This window comes from Anthonomus grandis, chromosome 7 (genome assembly GCF_022605725.1).
Source record: "Anthonomus grandis grandis chromosome 7, icAntGran1.3, whole genome shotgun sequence".
Lineage (NCBI taxonomy): Eukaryota > Metazoa > Arthropoda > Insecta > Coleoptera > Curculionidae > Anthonomus > Anthonomus grandis.
The window spans coordinates 1,384,489-1,404,766 of record NC_065552.1 but is presented as its reverse complement, the minus strand read 5'-3'; the positions used below and the strand labels follow the sequence as shown (position 1 = coordinate 1,404,766).

The 20,278-nt window shown below is 33.9% G+C and overlaps 3 protein-coding genes across 5 annotated transcripts in view; 2 read left to right on the top strand and 1 right to left on the bottom strand.

The window, feature by feature from the left end:
• The first annotated feature begins 347 nt into the window (after positions 1 to 347).
• On the top strand, positions 348 to 3,785 carry LOC126738673 (WD repeat-containing protein 89). Its single transcript, XM_050444107.1, has 5 exons — positions 348 to 620; positions 680 to 1,094; positions 1,144 to 1,416; positions 1,546 to 1,734; positions 3,637 to 3,785. Exons 1-5 carry the CDS (start codon positions 457 to 459, stop codon positions 3,724 to 3,726), a joined length of 1,131 nt encoding a protein of 376 aa, XP_050300064.1. The 5' UTR covers positions 348 to 456; the 3' UTR covers positions 3,727 to 3,785.
• Positions 3,774 to 14,734, bottom strand: LOC126738674 (retinaldehyde-binding protein 1). 2 transcript variants are annotated; one of them, XM_050444108.1, is made up of 6 exons: positions 14,571 to 14,734; positions 10,173 to 10,385; positions 7,991 to 8,190; positions 7,699 to 7,911; positions 7,524 to 7,640; positions 3,774 to 4,309 (listed from the first exon to the last, which is right to left on the bottom strand). In XM_050444108.1, exons 2-6 carry the CDS (start codon positions 10,342 to 10,344, stop codon positions 4,055 to 4,057), a joined length of 957 nt encoding a protein of 318 aa, XP_050300065.1. In that variant the 5' UTR covers positions 10,345 to 10,385; positions 14,571 to 14,734; the 3' UTR covers positions 3,774 to 4,054. The 2 variants fall into 2 exon arrangements, with proteins under 2 accessions (XP_050300065.1, XP_050300066.1); XM_050444109.1 differs by lacking the exon at positions 14,571 to 14,734 and adding an exon at positions 10,641 to 10,664.
• Positions 14,735 to 17,987: 3,253 nt separating this feature from the next.
• LOC126738386 (chitooligosaccharidolytic beta-N-acetylglucosaminidase) overlaps positions 17,988 to 20,278 on the top strand; it is a 40,912-nt gene continuing 38,621 nt past the window's right edge. Inside the window, exon 1 of one of the 2 annotated variants that reach the window (XM_050443694.1) lies at positions 17,988 to 18,006. Coding sequence is in view for 1 of the 2 variants with exons in the window: in XM_050443693.1 (XP_050299650.1) it covers positions 20,115 to 20,134 (20 nt within the window). In the remaining variant the exon portion in view is untranslated. Of the gene's footprint in view, positions 18,007 to 20,099; positions 20,135 to 20,278 lie in introns of those variants that run through there. The other variant, XM_050443693.1, reaches the window with a different exon arrangement.

The following is a 20,278-nucleotide window of genomic DNA, read 5'->3' as shown; positions in this document are numbered from 1 at the left end:
CCTATTAATGGGAAGTAAAGAATATTTAAATTACTTACTTACAAAGTCAGAAAAAGCTCATATCTCGTCAATAGCGGCAACGTTGCGGTCTTTAATGCTGTAAACAATCTTGTCTAGGTACCACCGTATGACAAGAATAAGACAAAAGTTAAAGACAGCATATTTAATTAAAGGAAAAAAAAGATTATTTCTTGTAAACCAAAATTAAATAAAGAGTTCATATTAAAGCCTAACTCTTTCAATCAAATAACGGTACGGAATGCTGTTAACAAGTCTTCGTAACCGCATTTGATATATGACAAGTGACAACAACTGACGTGACGCACGTTCTTTGCTACCTAACCTTATATATTTGTGTTCTGTGACCTAACCTATACGTTTGTTTTTGTATATGTAGAGCCCCACTTTATTACATATTTATGGTTTTAATATTATAAACACGTTTGAATTTCCTAAATGGAGAACTTGGAATTTAAAGTGGATCACGGTGAATCGGAAAACGACCCGAACGAAGGCGAACTGGCCAGCGAAGACGAAATAAACGCCACATTTTCAAAATGCGAGCACGTTTGCGCTCAAAGTGTGGGCCCCAAATACATACTACACCTTGCTGCAACGAGGTTTGACCCTTAACTTACTGAAAACCATCACTTACTTAATTTATCATTTTATTTCATAGTGATTCTAATCCCTATATAGCGGCATCCCTCTCAGATTTTTCTACGGACCTATTTACGTTGACCGAGAGTAAAATAGCGAAAATAACTCGTTTTGAGGAGCACACGAACCGAATAATAGGAAACAAATTCAGCCCCAGGAACAACAATTTACTTTATACAGCCTCGAGCGATGGCAGCATTAAAGTGTGGGATCTGCGGGAGGCCAAAGAGTCAGTTTTTACCTTTTCAGACACAACGCGGGCCGAAAACGGCCTTTTGAAGCCTTTAAATTCATTTGATGTGTCTCCATGCGACAGATTGTTGGCCGGGGGTACAGAACTGGTCGAAGGGGATGCTTATATTTTGTTTTGGGATGTGAGGAAGCACAATTTGCTCGGGGCATATTGGGAGAGTCATACCGATGAAATTTCACAGGTAATTAAGCAAGAAATAACTTAACCTTTATGATGGTGGGCAATTTAAGGTTAAATTCCATCCAGAGTCTTCGGATAAGCTCATGTCTGGCTCTACAGATGGTTTGATAAATATTTACAATTTAGAGGAGAGTTCTGAGGATGATGCTCTGGAAGAAACTTTAAATACTGAGTGTGTTGTGGAAGAATTACAGTGGTTCGAAGAGGGTGGTACTTGGAAGGTCAGCTGCATAACCTCAATCAATGACTTACAACTTTGGGCAACAGATGGGGCTGAACCATATAAAAGTTATTTGAGAAAACAAATTGGGGAGAAGATTAAGGTAAGTTTTTGAATTTGATGAGTTGCTGATCAGTTTTTTTTTATTTATTTAATTTATACATAAGAGTAATGTTTACTGGTAATAGAGCCCTAATTTTACAATTTTATTTTTTAATTAAAGTCTTTTTAGACTAAAAGCGAATACATTTATCTGGCAAGGGTTCATCCAGTGAGAGGGTCATTGATGCTCCTGTGTGGTTCGAATGCCAATGAGGGAAGTGCATTCAGGAGTTTAAAAGTGATGGGAGGAAACATCGAGAAGGCTTTTCAGTTTAAAGAGAATAGACAGAGGATTAGGGCGAGTTGTTTGAATGAAAATGTAAGTAGGAAATTTACTTTTAAAAATGTTGATATAGATTTAGTGATATTTAGGAGAGAGCAAATGTCTCTAAAAAATTTGAATTTTGGGAGATGTTTACACAAGGATACTACTACCTATAATACTGACTAACTTAATTTATATTGAACTCAATTTATATGAATACAATTAATTATATTAAAAAAAGGCTCCCACTAAAACTGCTCTAATGATCCAAATATTTAACCCAGAATCATGTTTTTTCCCTCAAACTCATCCTTAGGAACTCCCTTATATTAAGGTAAAAAAATGATGAAAATATTCCAAGGAGTTCACAAGTAATGCTTGAAATGAAAATAATCTTAAAATCCCAATGCAAGTTTCTAAATCCTCAAGTTCCGTGGCTCTTGGACCTTGGTTAAGAAAATTACCTCCACTTCGGAAAGTTTTTGAACTACAAAAATTGTTTTGATATGAAATTGTTCGGCAGGAAATTCTCTTTCTTGGAGTGAAACCCTTTTAATAATATTTTAATTATTTCCTGAAAATACACTCAAGAATAGCGGAAATTTGTTTTCGGAAAAAATGCCTCCACTAAAATTGCTCTAACTACTTAAATATTTAGGCTAGAACCACCTAAAATTATAGGAAGAGGTGTGCCTCAGGGCTCAATCTTGGGACCTGTGCTCTTCCTATTATATGTCAATGGCTTGCCTGAGCTGTTCCCTTCTGATATGATTTGTCAATTCGCCGACGACACATCAGTTATAGTTGCCAGAAAGACAGTGGCAGATCTTTCACGGGGCTGCTCATCCGCAGTGGAGCGCATGAGGACCTGGTGTCTGGACAGTAAGTTGTCTTTGAACTCTGCTAAAACGGGGTTGATTAATTTTTCGAAGGCCAATATTGTCTCAGAATCTCTACTTGTGTGGTCTGGTGGGCAGTCAATCCCTGTGGCCAATAGTATTAAATTCTTAGGAATACACATTGACCCCAATTTAAATTGGGAGAAACATATTAAAAACCTTTATTCCAGATTAGCTAGCTTGTGCGGATTGATTAGAAGATTAAGGGATGTAGTGTCTGAGGTATCTCTTCGCCTATTTTATTTCGGACAGGTACAGTCGATCTTACAATATGGTATCTGTTTCTGGGGATCTGCAAGAGGAGCTCTAGATATATTTAGAATGCAAAAGCGTATCATTCGTTGTTTATTGGGCATGACCTACAGAACTTCCTGTAGGCCTTACTTCTGCAAACTAAAAATACTCACCCTTCCCTCCCTATACTTTTCTTCCTTGGTGTTATTTGTGAAGAGACCCAATCATTTGTTTGTTGAGAATAGGGAAATGTACGCTGAGGATGTGACTATGATTACACGACATAGAAGCGATCTCCGTATTCCATTGCATAATTCAGCTTACTATGAAAGAGGTTCTCATTATATGGCCATCAGGGCTTATAGAATGCTACCTGCTGATATTAGAAGCATTGAATCTACAGTCCAATTTAAAAAAGCTGTTTACCACTGGTTGCAGATTAAATGTTTTTATAATTTTACTTTTGAATAATAATTTTAACTTGTGTTAGATATTTAGAATATTTATTTTAAATTTTGTTATTTTGTTGATATAAGTATATTGCCTCTATGAATTCTAGATAAGAAAAATTAATGTACCCCATGGGAGCTAGATCCTCCTTTGTATGACGTTGCTTTGTCGTCCTGTATACGATTTTGTTGGCAAATAAAGGATATTATTATTATTATTATTATTATTATTATTATTATTATACCTTTTGACTCTTAAATTCATCCTCAGGAGCTCCTTTATGTTAAGGTACTATATAAAGTTTGCAATTTCTCATTAAAAACCCTTAACAATTGAAGTATTAATTAAGTTAATTTTAAATGTTTGTTTTCAGACCAGCCTATTTTTAACTGGAGGAGAAAAGGGTCAATTAGACGTCTGGAAGCCGGATCTAGAAATCATGAACACCAAACGGAAACCCTAAAAATTAAGTTTACATGTACAAGGTTATTTATAAATAAAACTAAAACATTTAAAAACAAACACGTTATTTCTTTCTTTATCTAAGTATACTAACAAAAAAGGATACAAACAAAAACATTATACCTAAGCCAAACTGGTTGGCCTAAGAAACAACAGAATTGGTAACTGAATTCCACCAGGCATCACCTAATTAATTAAACAAATATATCTTATCACATAAAGTAGATTATAAAAATAGTTTAAAAACAAAGGGAGGATCATCACAACTGTATTGCGCTTTTGGTATAAAAACTGTCATGAAAAAAATTAATAAATAATAATAAACCCGCTTAATCGACGGTCAATCGCTTAAAGGTGCCATCGATCCCGATTCCCAGTTCCTCGTTCATTTCCGATACTAGCGGACACGTTTTCTCGTCTATTTCGATGTACATGTCGTCCAAAGCCAGAATATCATCCCGTTTTGCTTTTAGGTGTATTTTGAACTTTTCCACCAATTCTGCGAGTGGGACTTCGCCCCCGTATTCTTTAGGGAGAATTTTTTTGTCAATTTTTGCGTGTAGTTCATCCACCGATTTGTACATCTGGAAAGAAAATACATTGATGTCCAAAACTTTTCTAGCTATTCAAATCTTTAAACGAAAAATATGTTTTTTTTACCTCAGGAATTTCACTATATTAGTGTGAGAAAATTATGAAAATATTGTAAGCGGTTCTGAAGTTATTCTGCAGAATATCCACTAATAATTAAAAAACATGAATGTTACAATCTGGTTCTGAAAACGGCAAAATTGGTGGTCCTGAGACCTTGCTAGACAAAACTACCTCTAACTCAGGAAATTTCTGAGGTACAAGAAACGTTTTGGTATGGAATTATTCAGTAAGAAATGCATTATCTTTGGCAATAACTCCCTTAGGAAGATTTTGATCATTTCCAGAGATATTTGCAAGTATAGTTAAACTTTGGGAAAAAAATTACAAAAAAAAGTTGCCTCAACCAAAACTGCAATAACTACCCATCTGTTTAACTCAGAACCATGTTTGTGCCATTAAATCTATCCTTAGGAATTGCACCAAATTACTGTGAAAAAATTATGAAAAACTAACAAATCAAATACTAATAATTAAAATTGAAAAGTGCAAATTTGACGGCTCTCGGACCTTACTTGACAAAATTGCCTCTAACTCAAAAAGTTTCTGAGGTATAAAAAATGTTTTGGTATGAAATTGGTCCGTAAAAAACACGTTATATTTAGCAATAACTCTTGTCGAGCTATCCTAATTACTTTCAGAAATATGTGCAAGAATAGTGAACATTTAAGAAATAAAAAATTGCCCCAACCAAAACTCTCCTAACTACCCAACTCTTAACTTCAGAACCATGTTTTTACCCCCAAATCCGGCCTCAGGAATTGCACTAAATTACTGTAAAAAAATTATGAAAATATTGTTAGCGGTTCTGAAGTAGTTATTCTGCAAAATGTCCACTAATAATTAAAAAACATGAATGTTACAATCTGGTTCTGTAAACGGCAAAATTGGTGGTCCTGAGACCTTGCTAGACAAAACTATTTCTAGCTCAGGAAGTTTCTGAGGTACAAGAAACGTTTTGGTATGGAATTATTCAGTAAGAAATACATTATCTTTGGCAATAACTCCCTTAGGAAGATTTTGATTATTTCCAGAGATATTTGAAAGAATAGTTAAAATTTGGGAAGAAAAATTACAAAAAAAAGTTGCCTCAACCAAAACTTCAATAACTACCCATCTATTTAACTCAGAACCATGTTTGTACCCTTATATCCATCTTCAGGAATTGCACTAAATTACAATGGAGAAATTATGAAAAAATTGTAAGCGGCTTGGAAGTTATGTCCAAAAATGTCCACTAATAATTAAAATTGAAAAGTGCAAATTTGGTGGTTCTCGGACCTTAGTTGACAAAATTGTCTCTAATTAAAAAAGTGTTTTAGTTACAAGAAACGTTTTGGTATGAAATTGTTCCGTAAAAAACACCTTATATTTAGCAATAACTCTTGTCAAGCTATCTTAATTACTTTCAGAAATATGTGCAAGAATAGTGAAAATTTAAGAAATAAAAAATTGCGCCAACCAAAACTCTCCTAACTACCCAACTCTTAACCTCAGAACCATGTTTTTCCCTCAAACCCATCCTCAGAAATTGCCTTAAATTACTGTGAAAAAATTATGAGAATATTGTAAGCGGTTCTGAAGTTATTCTGCAAAATGTCCACTAATAATTAAAAAACATGAATGTTACAATCTGGTTCTGAAAACGGCAAGATTGGTGGTCCTGAGACCTTGCTAGACAAAACTATTTCTAACTCAGGAAGTTTCTGAGGTACAAGAAACGTTTTGGTATGGAATTATTCAGTAAGAAATACATTATCTTTGGCAATAACTCCATTAGGAAGATTTTGATTATTTCCAGAGATATTTGCAAGAATAGTTAAAATTTGGGAAGAAAATTACCAAAAAAAATTGCCTCAACCAAAACTTCAATAACTACCCATCTATTTAACTCAGAACCATGTTTGTACCCTTATATCCATCTTCAGGAATTGCACTAAATTACAGTGGAGAAATTATGAAAAAACTGTAATCGGCTTGGAAGTTATGTCCAAAAATGTCCACTATTAATTATTAAAAATCATGAATTCTGAAAAGTGCAAATTTGGTGGTCCTACTTGACAAAATTGCCTCTAACTCAAAAAGTTTCTGAGGTACAAGAAACGTTTTGGTATGAAATTGTTCAGTAAGAAACACCTTATATTTGGCTTATAACAACATTTAGGAATATTTTGATTATTTTCAGAGATATTTGCAAAAATAGCAAAAATTCACTTAGAAAATTGTTCGAACCAAAGGTGCGATAACTGCCCACCTATTAAACTCTGAACCATGTTTTTACCCTTGAATCCATCCTCAGAAATTCCATTATATTACTGTAAAAAAATTATGTATATATTATAAGCACTTCCGGTTAGTTAGGTAAGTTAGGTCCAAAACTGTCCACTAATAATTAAAAATCATGAATGTTACTACCTGATTCTGAAAAGGTTTTTGCTGGCCGTGAGACCGACGTTTTGGTATGAAATTATTCAGTAAGAATTATTTTATCCTTGGCAATATTCATCTTAAAAAGATTCTAATTATTTCAATAATAGTGAAAATTTGGAAAGGAAATTTCGAAAAAAATCCTTTTTGCCAAAACTGCTGTAACTACTCGACTCTTTAACTGAGAACCATATTTTTACCCTCAAATCCACCCTCAGGAATTTCACTATAGTACTGTGAAAAATTATAAAAACATTATAAGCGGTTCCGAAGTTATGTCCAAAAATGTCTACTATTGAATGAAAATCGTAAATGTTACAATCTGCTTTTCAGAAGTTCAGATTTGATCGATACTTCGGAAATAAATGCTCTTTTTTCGATAATCCCTTGTAAGAATATTCGAATTAATTTATATGTTGAATTGCATAATCTCCAACGTGTTTTCCCTTTTCTCTTTTGATCCATTGAGACCATTATATATATTCAAAATACCAAAACATGCCCTAGTCAGGGAACAAGGTAATATTCCTTTAAGCTTCTAGGAATGTTCAAATATTAGTAGAAACTTAGAGGTATGTTCTATGCACAATCTGTGCCATCAGGACTGTTTCTAAAGTTCAAAGCCTCGGCACCAGAGGGCTCTGAACTTAGACCAACAAAACTTAATTAACTTTGATTTTATTACATTAACTGATAAGAGTAAATTCGCAAAACACTTACAAAAATCCTACTCTTCAGCTTCTCGTTCAGCAACGAAACAGCAAACTCGATCAGCTTAATAGCGCTAGGACTGATGTTCAGGAAATGGTTCGCCTTATGTCTCATAGGTGTCGTGTTCTATAATAAAAACTCAAGTTGCTATAGAGGTTACGGCGGTCCAAAAGTCTTCACTCACCTGGATGCACCTGAGGATATTCCTGACGTCGGTGAGACTCCATAGGGAGATGTGCGCCATCTGGAAGCCACTTTCGTCGTTAATGTACGTGTAGCCGTTGATTTGATTCAGTTCGTCGTCCATAAGGGACTCGGTTACTAAACTGTGAACTCTGACCATGTGGGCCGAGGTGTATTTGTGAGGATCGAATTTGCCCGCACAGCTGAATAAAACCTGGAACAAAAACATTGAAACAGCATTAATTAATTATTACACCTTATAATAAGTGAATGAAAAGTGGGTTAAAACGTACCAACGTTCCATTTTCTTTGTCCAATAGGGGCACGAGGTAACCGGCATCGATGATCTCCGCCAAATCTTTGTCCAAAGGATCGAGGTTCCTGAACCATTGAGGGTAGAGTTGCCTTATGGTCAAATAACGTTCGAGCATCTCGCAGGCCTGAGGCACGCTGAATTTTTTCGTGCGTAAAAATCGCAGTAAAAATGGAGCGTCTAGAAAAAAACGAATATTTGCATTTGGAACTCATAAGCTTTTTACGAGTAACCCCCGTATTTAAAAATCCGAGTGTCGACGTATGCCTAACCAAACTGTCATGGCCGCCCTATGGCTCTTGACGAATCAGAGGGCAGGATTTCATCGTCAAGGTCACGTGTTATTGTAACGTCAGTTCTGTTACCAGGGTTGAACAAAGAGTTTGTTTGAGTATTTGGAGTGTTACAGTTACCGGGAATATGATTTTTGGCGTATATTGGGTTAGTTTTATTTATTTTTTTGTAAAATTTGGCACAAAATTTAAAAAATTAAAACGATTTATAGAGGGTGGTTGTGCGTGAACTGCAGCGATGCATTCTAGGAAGTCTATAAATAGGAAAATATTGAAGATTTGGTCAGAAAACATACCAGACAGTATTTACAGAAGAAGGTCATGATTACGTTTGACAACGATGAGAAACAACCAATAATTTATCAAATACAATCGTGGCCTTCTTCGCAAAAATGCTAAAAGATAGATATAGTTCAAACAGAATGTCCAAAATTCCAAAAAATTTTCCAAAAATTCGTACATTTTTGGGAAACGTTGATATAGTAGGTAATTGTCCAGAGAACACTTATACAAATTTTTAGAATCCTATCTTGTCAACTTTTTGAATTATGAACGTTTTCCAAATTTTACGGATAAAAAAAAATTTTTGTTCACAATATCTCGCATACATTTTGAAAAACGCTGAAAGAGGTCTCTAATCAAATTATTCAGGGAAGATGTATACCCATTTTCAATACTGTATTTAGTCAACTTTTTGAATTATGAACGTTTGGTGAAATATTGAGAAAAAAAAAACAAAAAATATATTTTTCAAAAACTAGTACACAAAAGACGGTAAAACAGGTTCTTTCTAAATAATCTAAAAATCTAAATCAAGATGGCTACCTAGCAATGACAAATCGAACCATCACCATATATTTACGACCAATCACTGAATAGCATTTAAAAATGAAATGCAGTCACGTGTGTTCGCAGAACTAAAAGATTAATAACCTAAACCTAACCTGCAAACGTCATTTCTTATAAAAAACCCGTCTGACTTAGGTATAATACATTATACACTAAAAAATGCACAGTTAGAATCTAAGACTATAATAACATATCGGGTGTTCTATTTAAACTAATGAAGTTGACGCCTACTTCCAGTATTACAGTAAATATTAAAACTATTTTAGTCGTGTGTCTCACCCCGTGTAAAATTCTGTTACGTTGTCAAATATCCACTATTTTCCTTTATTCCATCGATCCGGAATGTCACGTTACAACATGGAACCCAAAAAAACTGACAGTGAAATATTTAAAACACCGCCATTTTAACTCGAAATTAATTAGTAAATATTTTGCCCGAAATGACGCCTATTTAAGAATTATTTTTCGGATACACCCCGTACCTATAAATCTAAACCAAGATGGCTGCCTGACAACGACAAATCAAACCAACATGGCCGCCACGCGGTTTACGGCCAATCAGAGGAGCGCATTTAAACCTGAAGGTCACGTGTCCTCGCAAAGTTGATTCCACTACCAGGGTTGAACAGAAAGTTCATTTTAAATACACGGATGTAAAGCAAGAAACAATATAGAAAGTAATTAAGAAATAGGTAAGAATTTTTTAGTGCCAAAATTTCACTTTGAATTTTTTTTGTTATAATTACTAACGTACACAAACGGCAACTGCTTTACCATCCGTTGCGAGTCCGGCATGCTTGCTAAACGTGCCGTGACCATATGAAATCTGTGCGATACGGTATTTAGGGAGAAAGTGCCCAAAATATCACTGAATTATATGGTTTTTAAGATTGTAAAATTTAAATTTAAAAGTTCAAAATTTTGCACTCAGGAATAGCAGAGATGATTTTTAAAACACCACGTATAATAAAAATCCCTGACTCCCTATGAACTTACAAAACCCTCTATTTTAATCCTCACCTGTTCTACACTTCTTAATATTCGGATGTTTACTGATCCACTCCCTCATCTGAGCCAAACTCTGCTCCCGAATATTGTCATCCTCCCTTAACTCCTCCAGGGCTTTCTTTCTCTCTTCAGCGGGCAGGGTGCAAACATACTCCTCGGCAGCTTGATGACCTCCTTGTCCCATTTTAGTCGTAATTTTGGCGTCTACGTTTTACCTCACTGAATCTGAAACGACTCCCCCAATTGAAAATCGGAAAATAATGACCGCAATTGAATATTATATAGTACCATATATATGTGATATTTACGTGCTAATTACTATTGAGTCGTTGAATGGAATATTTTATCTGATGTTTATGTTAATTTTGGTGGAAATTATTTATATATATACAGGGGGGGCGAGAGAAAAGCTTAAAGAAAAGGTACAAGGCAATGTATTAATTAGAATTTTATGTATTAATTTAGATTTACGAAAATTACCTGAACTTGGCAACGTCGGCTTTGATTATGACAGAATTGTTTGACAGATGCCTCTGTCATTAAATTACCTCGAAATGAGCACAGGGGCTACAAACTGAGGAGAAATTTAATTAAAAAAGTTGCAATGCATAACGTAACATTTACATTTGTACATATGTGCTAAAACACTTATTTGCTGACAGTTTATATGATATTTGACATTTGGAGTGACGTTTGTATCAATCAAGTCACCTGTCTTCGTCAGTTGAACCTTAAAAGATAGAACAGAACTAAGTAAATTATTTTTTGTTATAATAAGGATAAAAATGGGATATATCGATAAATGGCATGATTTAAACGTTTACATAAGCACGTCACTGCAAATGTCATTAGTATCATCTGTCAACCATTTTATGGCTTCCGCGAAGGCGTCCATTTTTTTACACGCTATAGGATAAAAGAGGCAGTCATAAAAACTAAAGTCTTTCTTAAATTGAGTTTAAAGTAACTGTCACTTGTCAACTGTCTTGCCAAGGTGAAAACTCAATCAGCAAATGTGATTAGCGTCATCTGTCAACCATAACATCGCTTTCTCCATATTTTTATACACGCCTTCTATGAGGTATAAGAGGCAATCATAAAAATATTAAGAGTAGAACCTTTGTTAAGTTCAATTTAAAGTAAATCAGAACGACATATTTTAAAAGTGTCAGCTGTCACAGCTGTCTACTATTTTGCCAATGCCGAACAATAAAACGATTTACTCTCAATCAGTAGCAGATTTTAAAACTGTCACCTATCATACATCTTTAATTTTTATTTACATTAATTAATTAATTAATTTAAATAGAATGGAGTAAATTAGTATTTGATTTTACACGTCATCAGTTTACTGCCATCTCAGCGTCAAACATCAAAAGTCATTCAGCAAATGTCAGTAGTTTAATCTGTCACTTGTCAACGGTCTTGCCAATGTCAAAGAACAAAATTATTTCTTACCAACTGTCAAATATTTTTAAAAATTTAAAAAATACTTAAAGATATTTAAATGCCAGGAAGAACCAAAGAAAATTATTTTTCTAAAAAATTTGTAATTTTCTAGGTAATTAAAATAATTTTACACGTTTTCAAGGCAGTTTTACACTGACTTTCTCTGTTTTTTCCCATTTCTCGAGCTTTTCCCAGGTACTAGTAGTTAAGCGGTGTTTTAGGTATTTAAAGTTACTTACAATATTCTCTTAACATTTAAAGTCTATTTTCTAGGCACTCATAAATACTTAAAAGCATTTAAATGTCTGGAAGAACTTCAAAATCTTAAATTTTACACGTCGTCTGTCATTAGTCAACTGTCATGGCACCGTCCAACATCAAAAGTCATTCAGCAAATGTCATTAGTGTCATCTGTCACTTGACAAACAACAAAATTATTTACTGTCAACTGTCAGTCAGTAGCAGATTTTAAAACTGTCACCGGTCAAATGTTAAAAAGTTAATTGGGATATTTTATCAATAGCATCTGTTAACCCGTTTATTTTTTTTGTTTGATTGATTTTAATCATGTGTGTTTCTAATCATCTTTAATTCTTTTATTCCACCTAAAAAATTAATCTTTTTTTAATTTAATTTATTCCCTATTGTACTTTAATTTTGAGGTTATTAACCCACGTCGACAAAGTGACAGATGCATCTGTCAAACAGATTCAAATTCTCTGTTAATATTGCCAAACTGTTTATTTATTTTCTTATAGATTTTAATCATGTGTCTATAATAATTTTTAATACGTCACTATGCTTTCATTTTGAGGTCATTCACTCACTTTGACAAGTGACAGATGCAACTGTGAAACAGGTTCAAATTCTAAGATAATATTACCAAATCTGTTTATTTGTTTTTATTGATTTTACCCATGTATGTATAATAATCTTTAATTATTTCATTCTTCAGAAAAAAAATTATATTTTGGATTACATGTTCTCTCAGTACGTCACTGTACTTTGACAAGTGACAGATGCATCTGTTAAATAGGTTCAAATTCTGAGCTACTGTTGTCAAACCTGTTGACTTTAATTGATTATATATTTTCATACAATCACCCCCTTAATGCTTTAATTCTTCATAAAAATGAATATTTTTAATTAAATGTTCCCTTAGTACGCCTGTGCTTCCATTTTGAGGTTATCCACTCACGTTGACAAGTGACATCGGTCAAACATGTTTATTCTTTGTATTGATTTTAATTATGTCCGTGTAATAATTCTTAATTATTTTATTCTACATATATAAAGTGGATATTTTGAATTAAGTAATCCCTTAGTACGTCACTGTACTTCACTTTTGAAATTATTTACCCAAGTTGACAAGTGACAGATGCATCGGTCAAATTGAGCCAGTGTTGCCGAGCCTGTTGAATTTTTTTTTGTTTATTTTTTTGTTATATTATATTACGCCTCCCTTAGTTTTAAATTTCACATAAAAAAATACATATTTTGAATAAAATTTTCTCTCGCAACGTCACTGTACTTTGACAATTGACAGATACATCTGTTAAATAGGTTCAAATTTTGAGCTACTGTTGCCAAACCTGTTGACTTTAATTGATGATTTTAATGCTTTAATTCTTCATAAAAAATTAATATTTTTAATTAAATGTTCTTACTTCGATTTTGAGGTTATCCACTAACGTTGACAAGTGACATCGGTCAAACAGGTTCAAATTCTGAGCCAATATTGTCAAACCTGTTTATACTTTGTATTGATTTTAATTATGTCCGTGTAATAATTCTTAATTATTTTATTCTACATATATAAAGTGGATACTTTGAATTAAGTAATCCCTTAGTACTGTACTACACTTTTTAAATTATTTACCCACGTTGACAAGTGACAGGTGTATCGGTCAAAGTGATTCAAACTGTGCCAATGTTGCCAACTCTGCTGACTTTTGACCGGACTTAGTCATTTTGAGAATTCTGCAGTTATTGGACCTCGGTTCACAAAAAAGCCTTTAACTACCAAACTTCTTAACCTAAAATCAAGTTTTTACCCTCAAAAGTGAAAAAAAAGAACCAGTTGTAATTCGAAGTGGTACCGACGGTCGTACCTAAAAATAAACAGAAGCCAAAGTGGGTCACCCACCAGGTGTAATCATCGCTCTGCCGACTAAAATACACACCGCACGAAAGAAAGCATTTTACTTTCTTCGATTTCGATTACTTTCACGGTTCGCAACCTTAACATTCAAACGATGATCGTTATCGCTTCTTTGTTTACGAAATCCGCGTCGGATAAGTGGGTTAACGTGCATGTTATTGCACCACCCGGTATATATTTATATGGAAGGATGTGGGTACATATGACTATTATAAAATTGGAAAATGGGCAGGAAGTCATTATAGACGTTTGGCAAATAATGGCAATTAGGTGCCGAAATTTTGTTTATTATGGCACGACACTGGCCAATTAAATATATGGAAATTGTGTGTATATATATATAGTGTGGCCCAAATATGGGAGTATTTCGGGAAAAGTTCGGTTTGGAATGGCTTCACCAGGGTATTTTGTGGCCTCATTTAAAATCACGAGAGGAAGTGAAAAGGCGCTATTCGAAATAGAGCCAGGGGCAAATAGAAACCGCGAACTTTTTTCTCAAATGTTTTCGTACATGTTTATGATGGTGGTACCTAAAGGACGTTACTGGAAGGACTGAAACCAACACCTTCTAAAGTACAATTAGTAATGTACTTTACAAGTAGAATACAGTAGTGTACTTTAGAAGGTGTTGCTGAAATACGCAGTTTCTGATCTAACAGCTATACCTTGAAGGAAATATGAAGTTTCTTTTAATGGAACTCAACGAGAAAATTCAAGGGGGAAGAACAAGTTTTTCTATTAAAAACAACAATGGAGACTCACCCTCGTATCTATGGACTAAAGTTTCGTATAGTACGTACCTGAAAACTTCGAAGGGAAACTCGCGGAAAAGCCCTTTCGAACAACGCGAGGACGGAACGCGACTGTCTGAAACTGTTGCGGTCGGTTCGCGATCGACTCGGTTTATCTGAAAACCGAAACTTTCTCCCGGTAACCCACTTTGCACGGCTCAAAGAAATTTTTTTAACGAGCGCATGAATACAAAATGGCTTAATATTAAGTACACGTCATAATTTTTTAGCAATATCGCGGTGCACGCTACATTGGCGTAGAACATTGGGAGGACCTTTGTAGCACATTATCGTGAAACATCTGAAAACCATTGTACGCCTTAGTAAGTACTGGAGTATGGAACTATGGTTGGAACCTTTGGTGTGATAACAGATTTAACTAGCTAACGCAAGTTAGCTAGTTAAATCTGTGGTGTGATGCTCAAATTACGAGACAGTTTTACCACAAACCAAAACTCATTATTTTTTCTCTCGACGCGTGTTTCGCTAACGGTGTTAACATCTTCGGGAGAAGATTAAAACTAGTTTTAAACTTAGTTTTAATATTCTCATATTTATGGTGTTAGGGTTCGTAAGATTGAATTTTATTAGAACATTAAAATACATATTTTAAAGTGAATGCATCAAGTTCGTAAATTTTAACGGAATTCTTAAAGGAGCACATTAAAATTCTCAGGACCACAAAACGCAAAAATATAGAGTTGGTTGCATACAAACTGATAGAAATTCTTCTGACAAATCAGCTAGCGTCCTCTCGCTTGGCAACGCAAACTGTTGTAACTAACTTGACAGTTTGACGTGCCTAATTGGACCAATCAAAATGGTAGAAAGGCGTGGCCAAATCAAGGCGGGAAATCAAATTTCATTTAATCTGACAATCTTATCATTTAATCGTAATATCTAAAGCAAACGCCTAATCAAAATACTCATAGAGAAAAGAGCCTTTTTGATAAGGTGTTAGCATCAGATATTGATCTAAATAAAAATAAAAGTTTTTAGCTTTATTTTACATATCTAAAGAAACGTGACGTGATGGAAAGCAGATAATTTAGAAATGCAAATAGCAAATTTTGCTTAAATTCAGCAGTCGATCCACCACTTAAAAACGCGCCCAAACTCAAATGGTATGACAATGACAAATGATGATCGGCTAATGTCAACTTGTCTGTCAATTCCCTGTCAATTTTTCCAAGCAAGATGGCCGACATACGATTCCGATTTTCACCATGCTTCATTTTTAACATGTGCTCAACAACTAACGCAACTCTTTTAAATTCTTAACCATAGATTAATACTTCTTGGATAGGGAAACTCCCACAAGAGCCAATAGAACACTAAACGTCAATTAAGTATTGCGCCCTCTGAAAGTCGAGGAGTAGTACTAACGGTAGGTGAAAATGGATTTGTGACTAATTTGCAATTTAAAATTTAATTATGGCGCCAAATTTGAATTTCGCTCTTAAAATTAGTGGGAAATGTTTGGTTCTTCCGGAAATTATAGTATTGTCCCCATATTAAATAATTTGCGTTCTATAATTGCTGAAAGACCCATACATTTTCCTACTAGACACATATGTTTCAGAAATTAAACAAGAAATATTCGCAAAATGTTTTGCTATATTATAAGAAGAGATTATAGCAAAAAATTCACATGTTATACAATAAAAATTAACAGTTGTACACGCTTTTTAACACATTAAATAAAATATAAAAACTCGTCCAAATTCCACAATGAATAAACTTTCAAGTTAATTAAATTAGGAACCTTGTTGTGTGAAGAGCAAAGTTTGCAAAGTAAAATTAAGTTTTGCACACTACAAAACTTATAGTAAATATATAAACGCATTAAAAATTTAATAAAATCACCAGGGAATTATCTCCTATTCAATTCACTAGAGGTGTTCCTTAGGAAATATTACAAATTAAATAACTATGAACCTATAAGGAATGACAAGGGCAAAAAGTAATTAGGTTAAAAGTAAAATTTACGCAAGTTACCACTATTCCATTTGTTTTTGAAAATTTATAGACTTCGAGAGTTGTATAAGATTTCTCCAAAATTACTTAATTCTGACATTGAGGATGTCAAAAAGTCTATACAAAAACAAAATGGGAGTTTTGAGCTTCACTGGGTAATTTATTTTGTTCTCCTGGATCTGGGTGCAGTTCTAAACCTTCATTTTATTAATTTTTGTGTTAACTAAGGGTATGGCATCTGGTTTAAGGCTGGTCCTTGAATTGGACATAAATTAATTAGGAGTAAAATAATTTTCGCATACATAGAATTGCTTACTACTGAGATTTTCATGATTTTATGGCTTATAAATCCGAACCCAAGACTATTAAACATATTGAGCACACATAAAAACATATACTGAAAAATTTTGTGCGAAATACGGGAACAAATCAATGTTGTTATTGTTTTTCTCAAAATGTGATTAATGAACGTTAGTTTATCGCCAAAATTAAACTGAAAGCGTCTGCAAAATTCTAGTAGCTTAAGAACTATGAAAAATTGCCACATTTTATATGGCTTTTATATTATTTTATATAGTCCCGAGGCGGTATTTTCGCTTTCTTATCGCCATCTATATGTCGAGGTCTAGAAACTTTTACGGTATTCTTTCAACCGCCCAAGCTTTAAAAGACCTTGCAAAATTTTAACTGTTTTGTTTCCCTACAATTGGCACCACTGAAATTTGTCGGAGTGACCAACATAAAAGGGACACAATTACGCAAAACGGCGACTACAGTGCTCATTTATTTTTCAATAAATTAGAAGTCCAGGTATATTTATTAAATTCGTGATTCTGCATAATGCAATTTAAATTGAAATAGGGAAAGGGAGCTTGTGTATGCGACAAAGAAAGTGAAACCTTATGACGTAAATGGCGCCATATTTGAAAAAAATGAACAGAAAGCGGTTTGGCAATAGAGCGGATGTTTTTGAATATTAAATTTGGAAACGCTCGCTAAGCAAAGTAATTATGTATTCCATTGTCTCTATATAGGACATTCCTGAGTTCTGTCCAGGAAAATTTATTATAAGTTTTATCGTCTAATACTGTATGGGACGTCACTGGTATAATAATCAGCGTTAACCTAAAAGAAAGTCAAAACAGGCCAACCGTAAAAAAAACTCAAATTTCGAAACTTTTTACCCGAATTCGGAGGATTTTGCTCATTAGTAGGCGCGATGCGATATTCGTTTGATGATTGCATTGTGTTAATTTTGTTGCATTACTACATTATTTAATTGGTGAAGAATGTACTCCAAATACTTTGCTAACCTTAAAATAGTAATTAAATGTCACTTTAACAGTGACAATAAAATGTAAAAGGAACATATTTTAACGTCGTCCTATTAAAGAGTTCTAAAGTGAATCTTTTATGCATTAAAAGATGCCAAATTTTAATAAATAAACCCACCCGATTGCCAGTAAAAGTAAGTGTCTCGCCAAGTTTAACATTTAAATTTCCCGCCGAAAAAATCAATGAGTACGGGCTATTAAGAAAATGGCGGACTGCGTTGCGGAGCGGAACTTGCGCAGTCTTAGTTTACATAAGTACTCATGACAACGATTACTCTTGATTATAGATAAGATCTGTTGGCAACATCGCGTTACATTTTTTTTCCTGGCCTAGTTGTCATAATAATTCTATAATCGACGTTGCCAATCACACGGCCTCTTAAGTAGAAATTAATTTTTCTTATACAGAACACCCTGTATATTAAGGGATTATTTTACAACTCTACCGTATAACTAAAATACAAGAAAATTATATAAATTCCAATGCCGCTAAATTAAACATTTAAATTTCCCGCCAAAAAACAGTAATGGCGTGGGCATTAATGGCGGACTGAAAACGGGGCGGGTCTTGCGCATGTTGTTGTAGTTGTGGCAACGGTTTCTTTTTCATTTGTTCATCTTGTTCACTGATAAACAGAGTGAGAATATTACGACGTAAATATGACTTGGCAACTCTGTATTAATTAAATGTGCATATAAATATGTATGTAATCTTTATATGCACATTTAATTAATACAGAGTTGCCAAGTCATATTTACGTCGTAATAATCTCACTCTGTATATCACATACAAATGAAAAAGAAACCGTTGCCATAACTACAACAACATGCGCAAGACCCGCCCCGTTTTCAGTCCGCCATTAATGCCCACGCCATTACTGTTTTTTGGCGGGAAATTTAAATGTTTAGCGGCAATAAATGTTTTGTGACTTCCGGTTTAACCGGAAATATATTAATTGAAATATGTTAATTTTTTTAAAGCCGCATTTTAATTTTAACAAACAAAATTTAAATTTTTAATCTAGCGGGCTATGAGTCCGTTAAGACAAGGAGGCTTGGAATAGATTGAACCGTCATTTTTGTTTTGGTTATTTCAAGACCTACTTGAATCTAGTTGTCCAAGCCTCATTGATTATTAATTTTATTTACTAGATTAATTGAGCTAGATTAAAATATAAATATATTAGTTTAATGCATTTAAAGACGCATTTAATTTTTTTTTACTTCCAGTTAAGCTGGAAATGACGTCAATTTTTGAATGCCATACCTACTAGAAAGAAAACATTTACATGTTTAATCTAGTGTACCATGACTCTGTTAATGATAAAATATAGCGGAAAAGCCAGAGATAAAGAAACTTTCCGTTTTAATTCCAGCAAGAAACTGACTTATTTAACACTTGACAAAGATACACTTATATCGTGGTCAAACAACAAACAAAGACAGCATCAATATTACCGCTATTAAATCGTATTAATTACTAAACGGGGCTAACAACACTTGTAAATTTTTTAATAATCATTAACGTTAAAATATTTTATTTCAAAGCCACATTCATAAACTCGAGAATCTCAAGACGTTAGACTGCGAAATTCAAATTTGGCGCCGTAATCAAAATTATGACGTCAAAAGCCGATTTTCCTTTCCGAATAGTACTACTCCTCGACATACGGATGGCGCAATATTCAATCGACGGTTCTATTGGCTCTTATAGAAGTTTCCTATCTGAGAAGTATTCATCTATGGTATCAATAATATAATCCATTGACCTCAAAGTCAAAAAATTTTTTATTTTTAGATGGTGAAAACTAGTCCCACTCTGATAGCCATAACTCAGCTGCATGGCTGACTTCGGCAATGCGGTTGACGGTTAGTTATAGTGAAAGGATAGAGGTTGACACCAGTATATTCAGCTTCATCCAACTAGTTGAGAAACAAAAATATGGCTATCAGAAATTGACCTATTTTTGTAACTTTGAAAAAATGGTAAAAAGTAGTCCCACTCTAATAGCCATAACTCAGCTACATCGCTGACTTCGGCAATGCGGTTTACGGCTAGTTATAGTAAAAGGATGAAGATAGGCACCAGTATACTCGGCTTCATCCAACTAGTTGAGAAACAAAAAATATGGCTATCAGAAATTGACCTATTTTTGTAACTTTGAAACTTTGAGGTCTTACATATTTTGGATCATTAGGATGAAATATTTTTTTTTGTTTCAAATTTGTTCCCGTACCTATCATGCCAATTTATAATTCTTGGTAAGTATCTATATCAAAATATTTTAAATGTCCTAAATAAGCAATATCTTGAGAACTAAATTTAAACCAAACAATATTTTAGTTGATGTGTTAATTCTTGAATAAAGTGCTGAGGGATGTCTAATGTTAGCATTCAAAATTAAC

What these genes read in the sequence shown, in the direction of transcription:
- LOC126738674 (XM_050444108.1), bottom strand. Translation starts at nt 10,344, where the DNA reads ATGGGACAAGGAGGTCATCAAGCTGCCGAGGAGTATGTTTGCACCCTG. An exon ending in ACAAAGAAAATGGAACGTTG is followed by an intron (nt 7,912 to 7,990) that starts GTACGTTTTAAC and finishes TTTTTGTTCCAG; the next exon opens with GTTTTATTCAGCTGTGCGGG. An exon ending in ATATCCTCAGGTGCATCCAG is followed by an intron (nt 7,641 to 7,698) that starts GTGAGTGAAGAC and finishes TTTTTATTATAG; the next exon opens with AACACGACACCTATGAGACA.
- LOC126738673 (XM_050444107.1), top strand. Translation starts at nt 457, where the DNA reads ATGGAGAACTTGGAATTTAAAGTGGATCACGGTGAATCGGAAAACGAC. An exon ending in ATACCGATGAAATTTCACAG is followed by an intron (nt 1,095 to 1,143) that starts GTAATTAAGCAA and finishes GGGCAATTTAAG; the next exon opens with GTTAAATTCCATCCAGAGTC. An exon ending in CGAGTTGTTTGAATGAAAAT is followed by an intron (nt 1,735 to 3,636) that starts GTAAGTAGGAAA and finishes GTTTGTTTTCAG; the next exon opens with ACCAGCCTATTTTTAACTGG.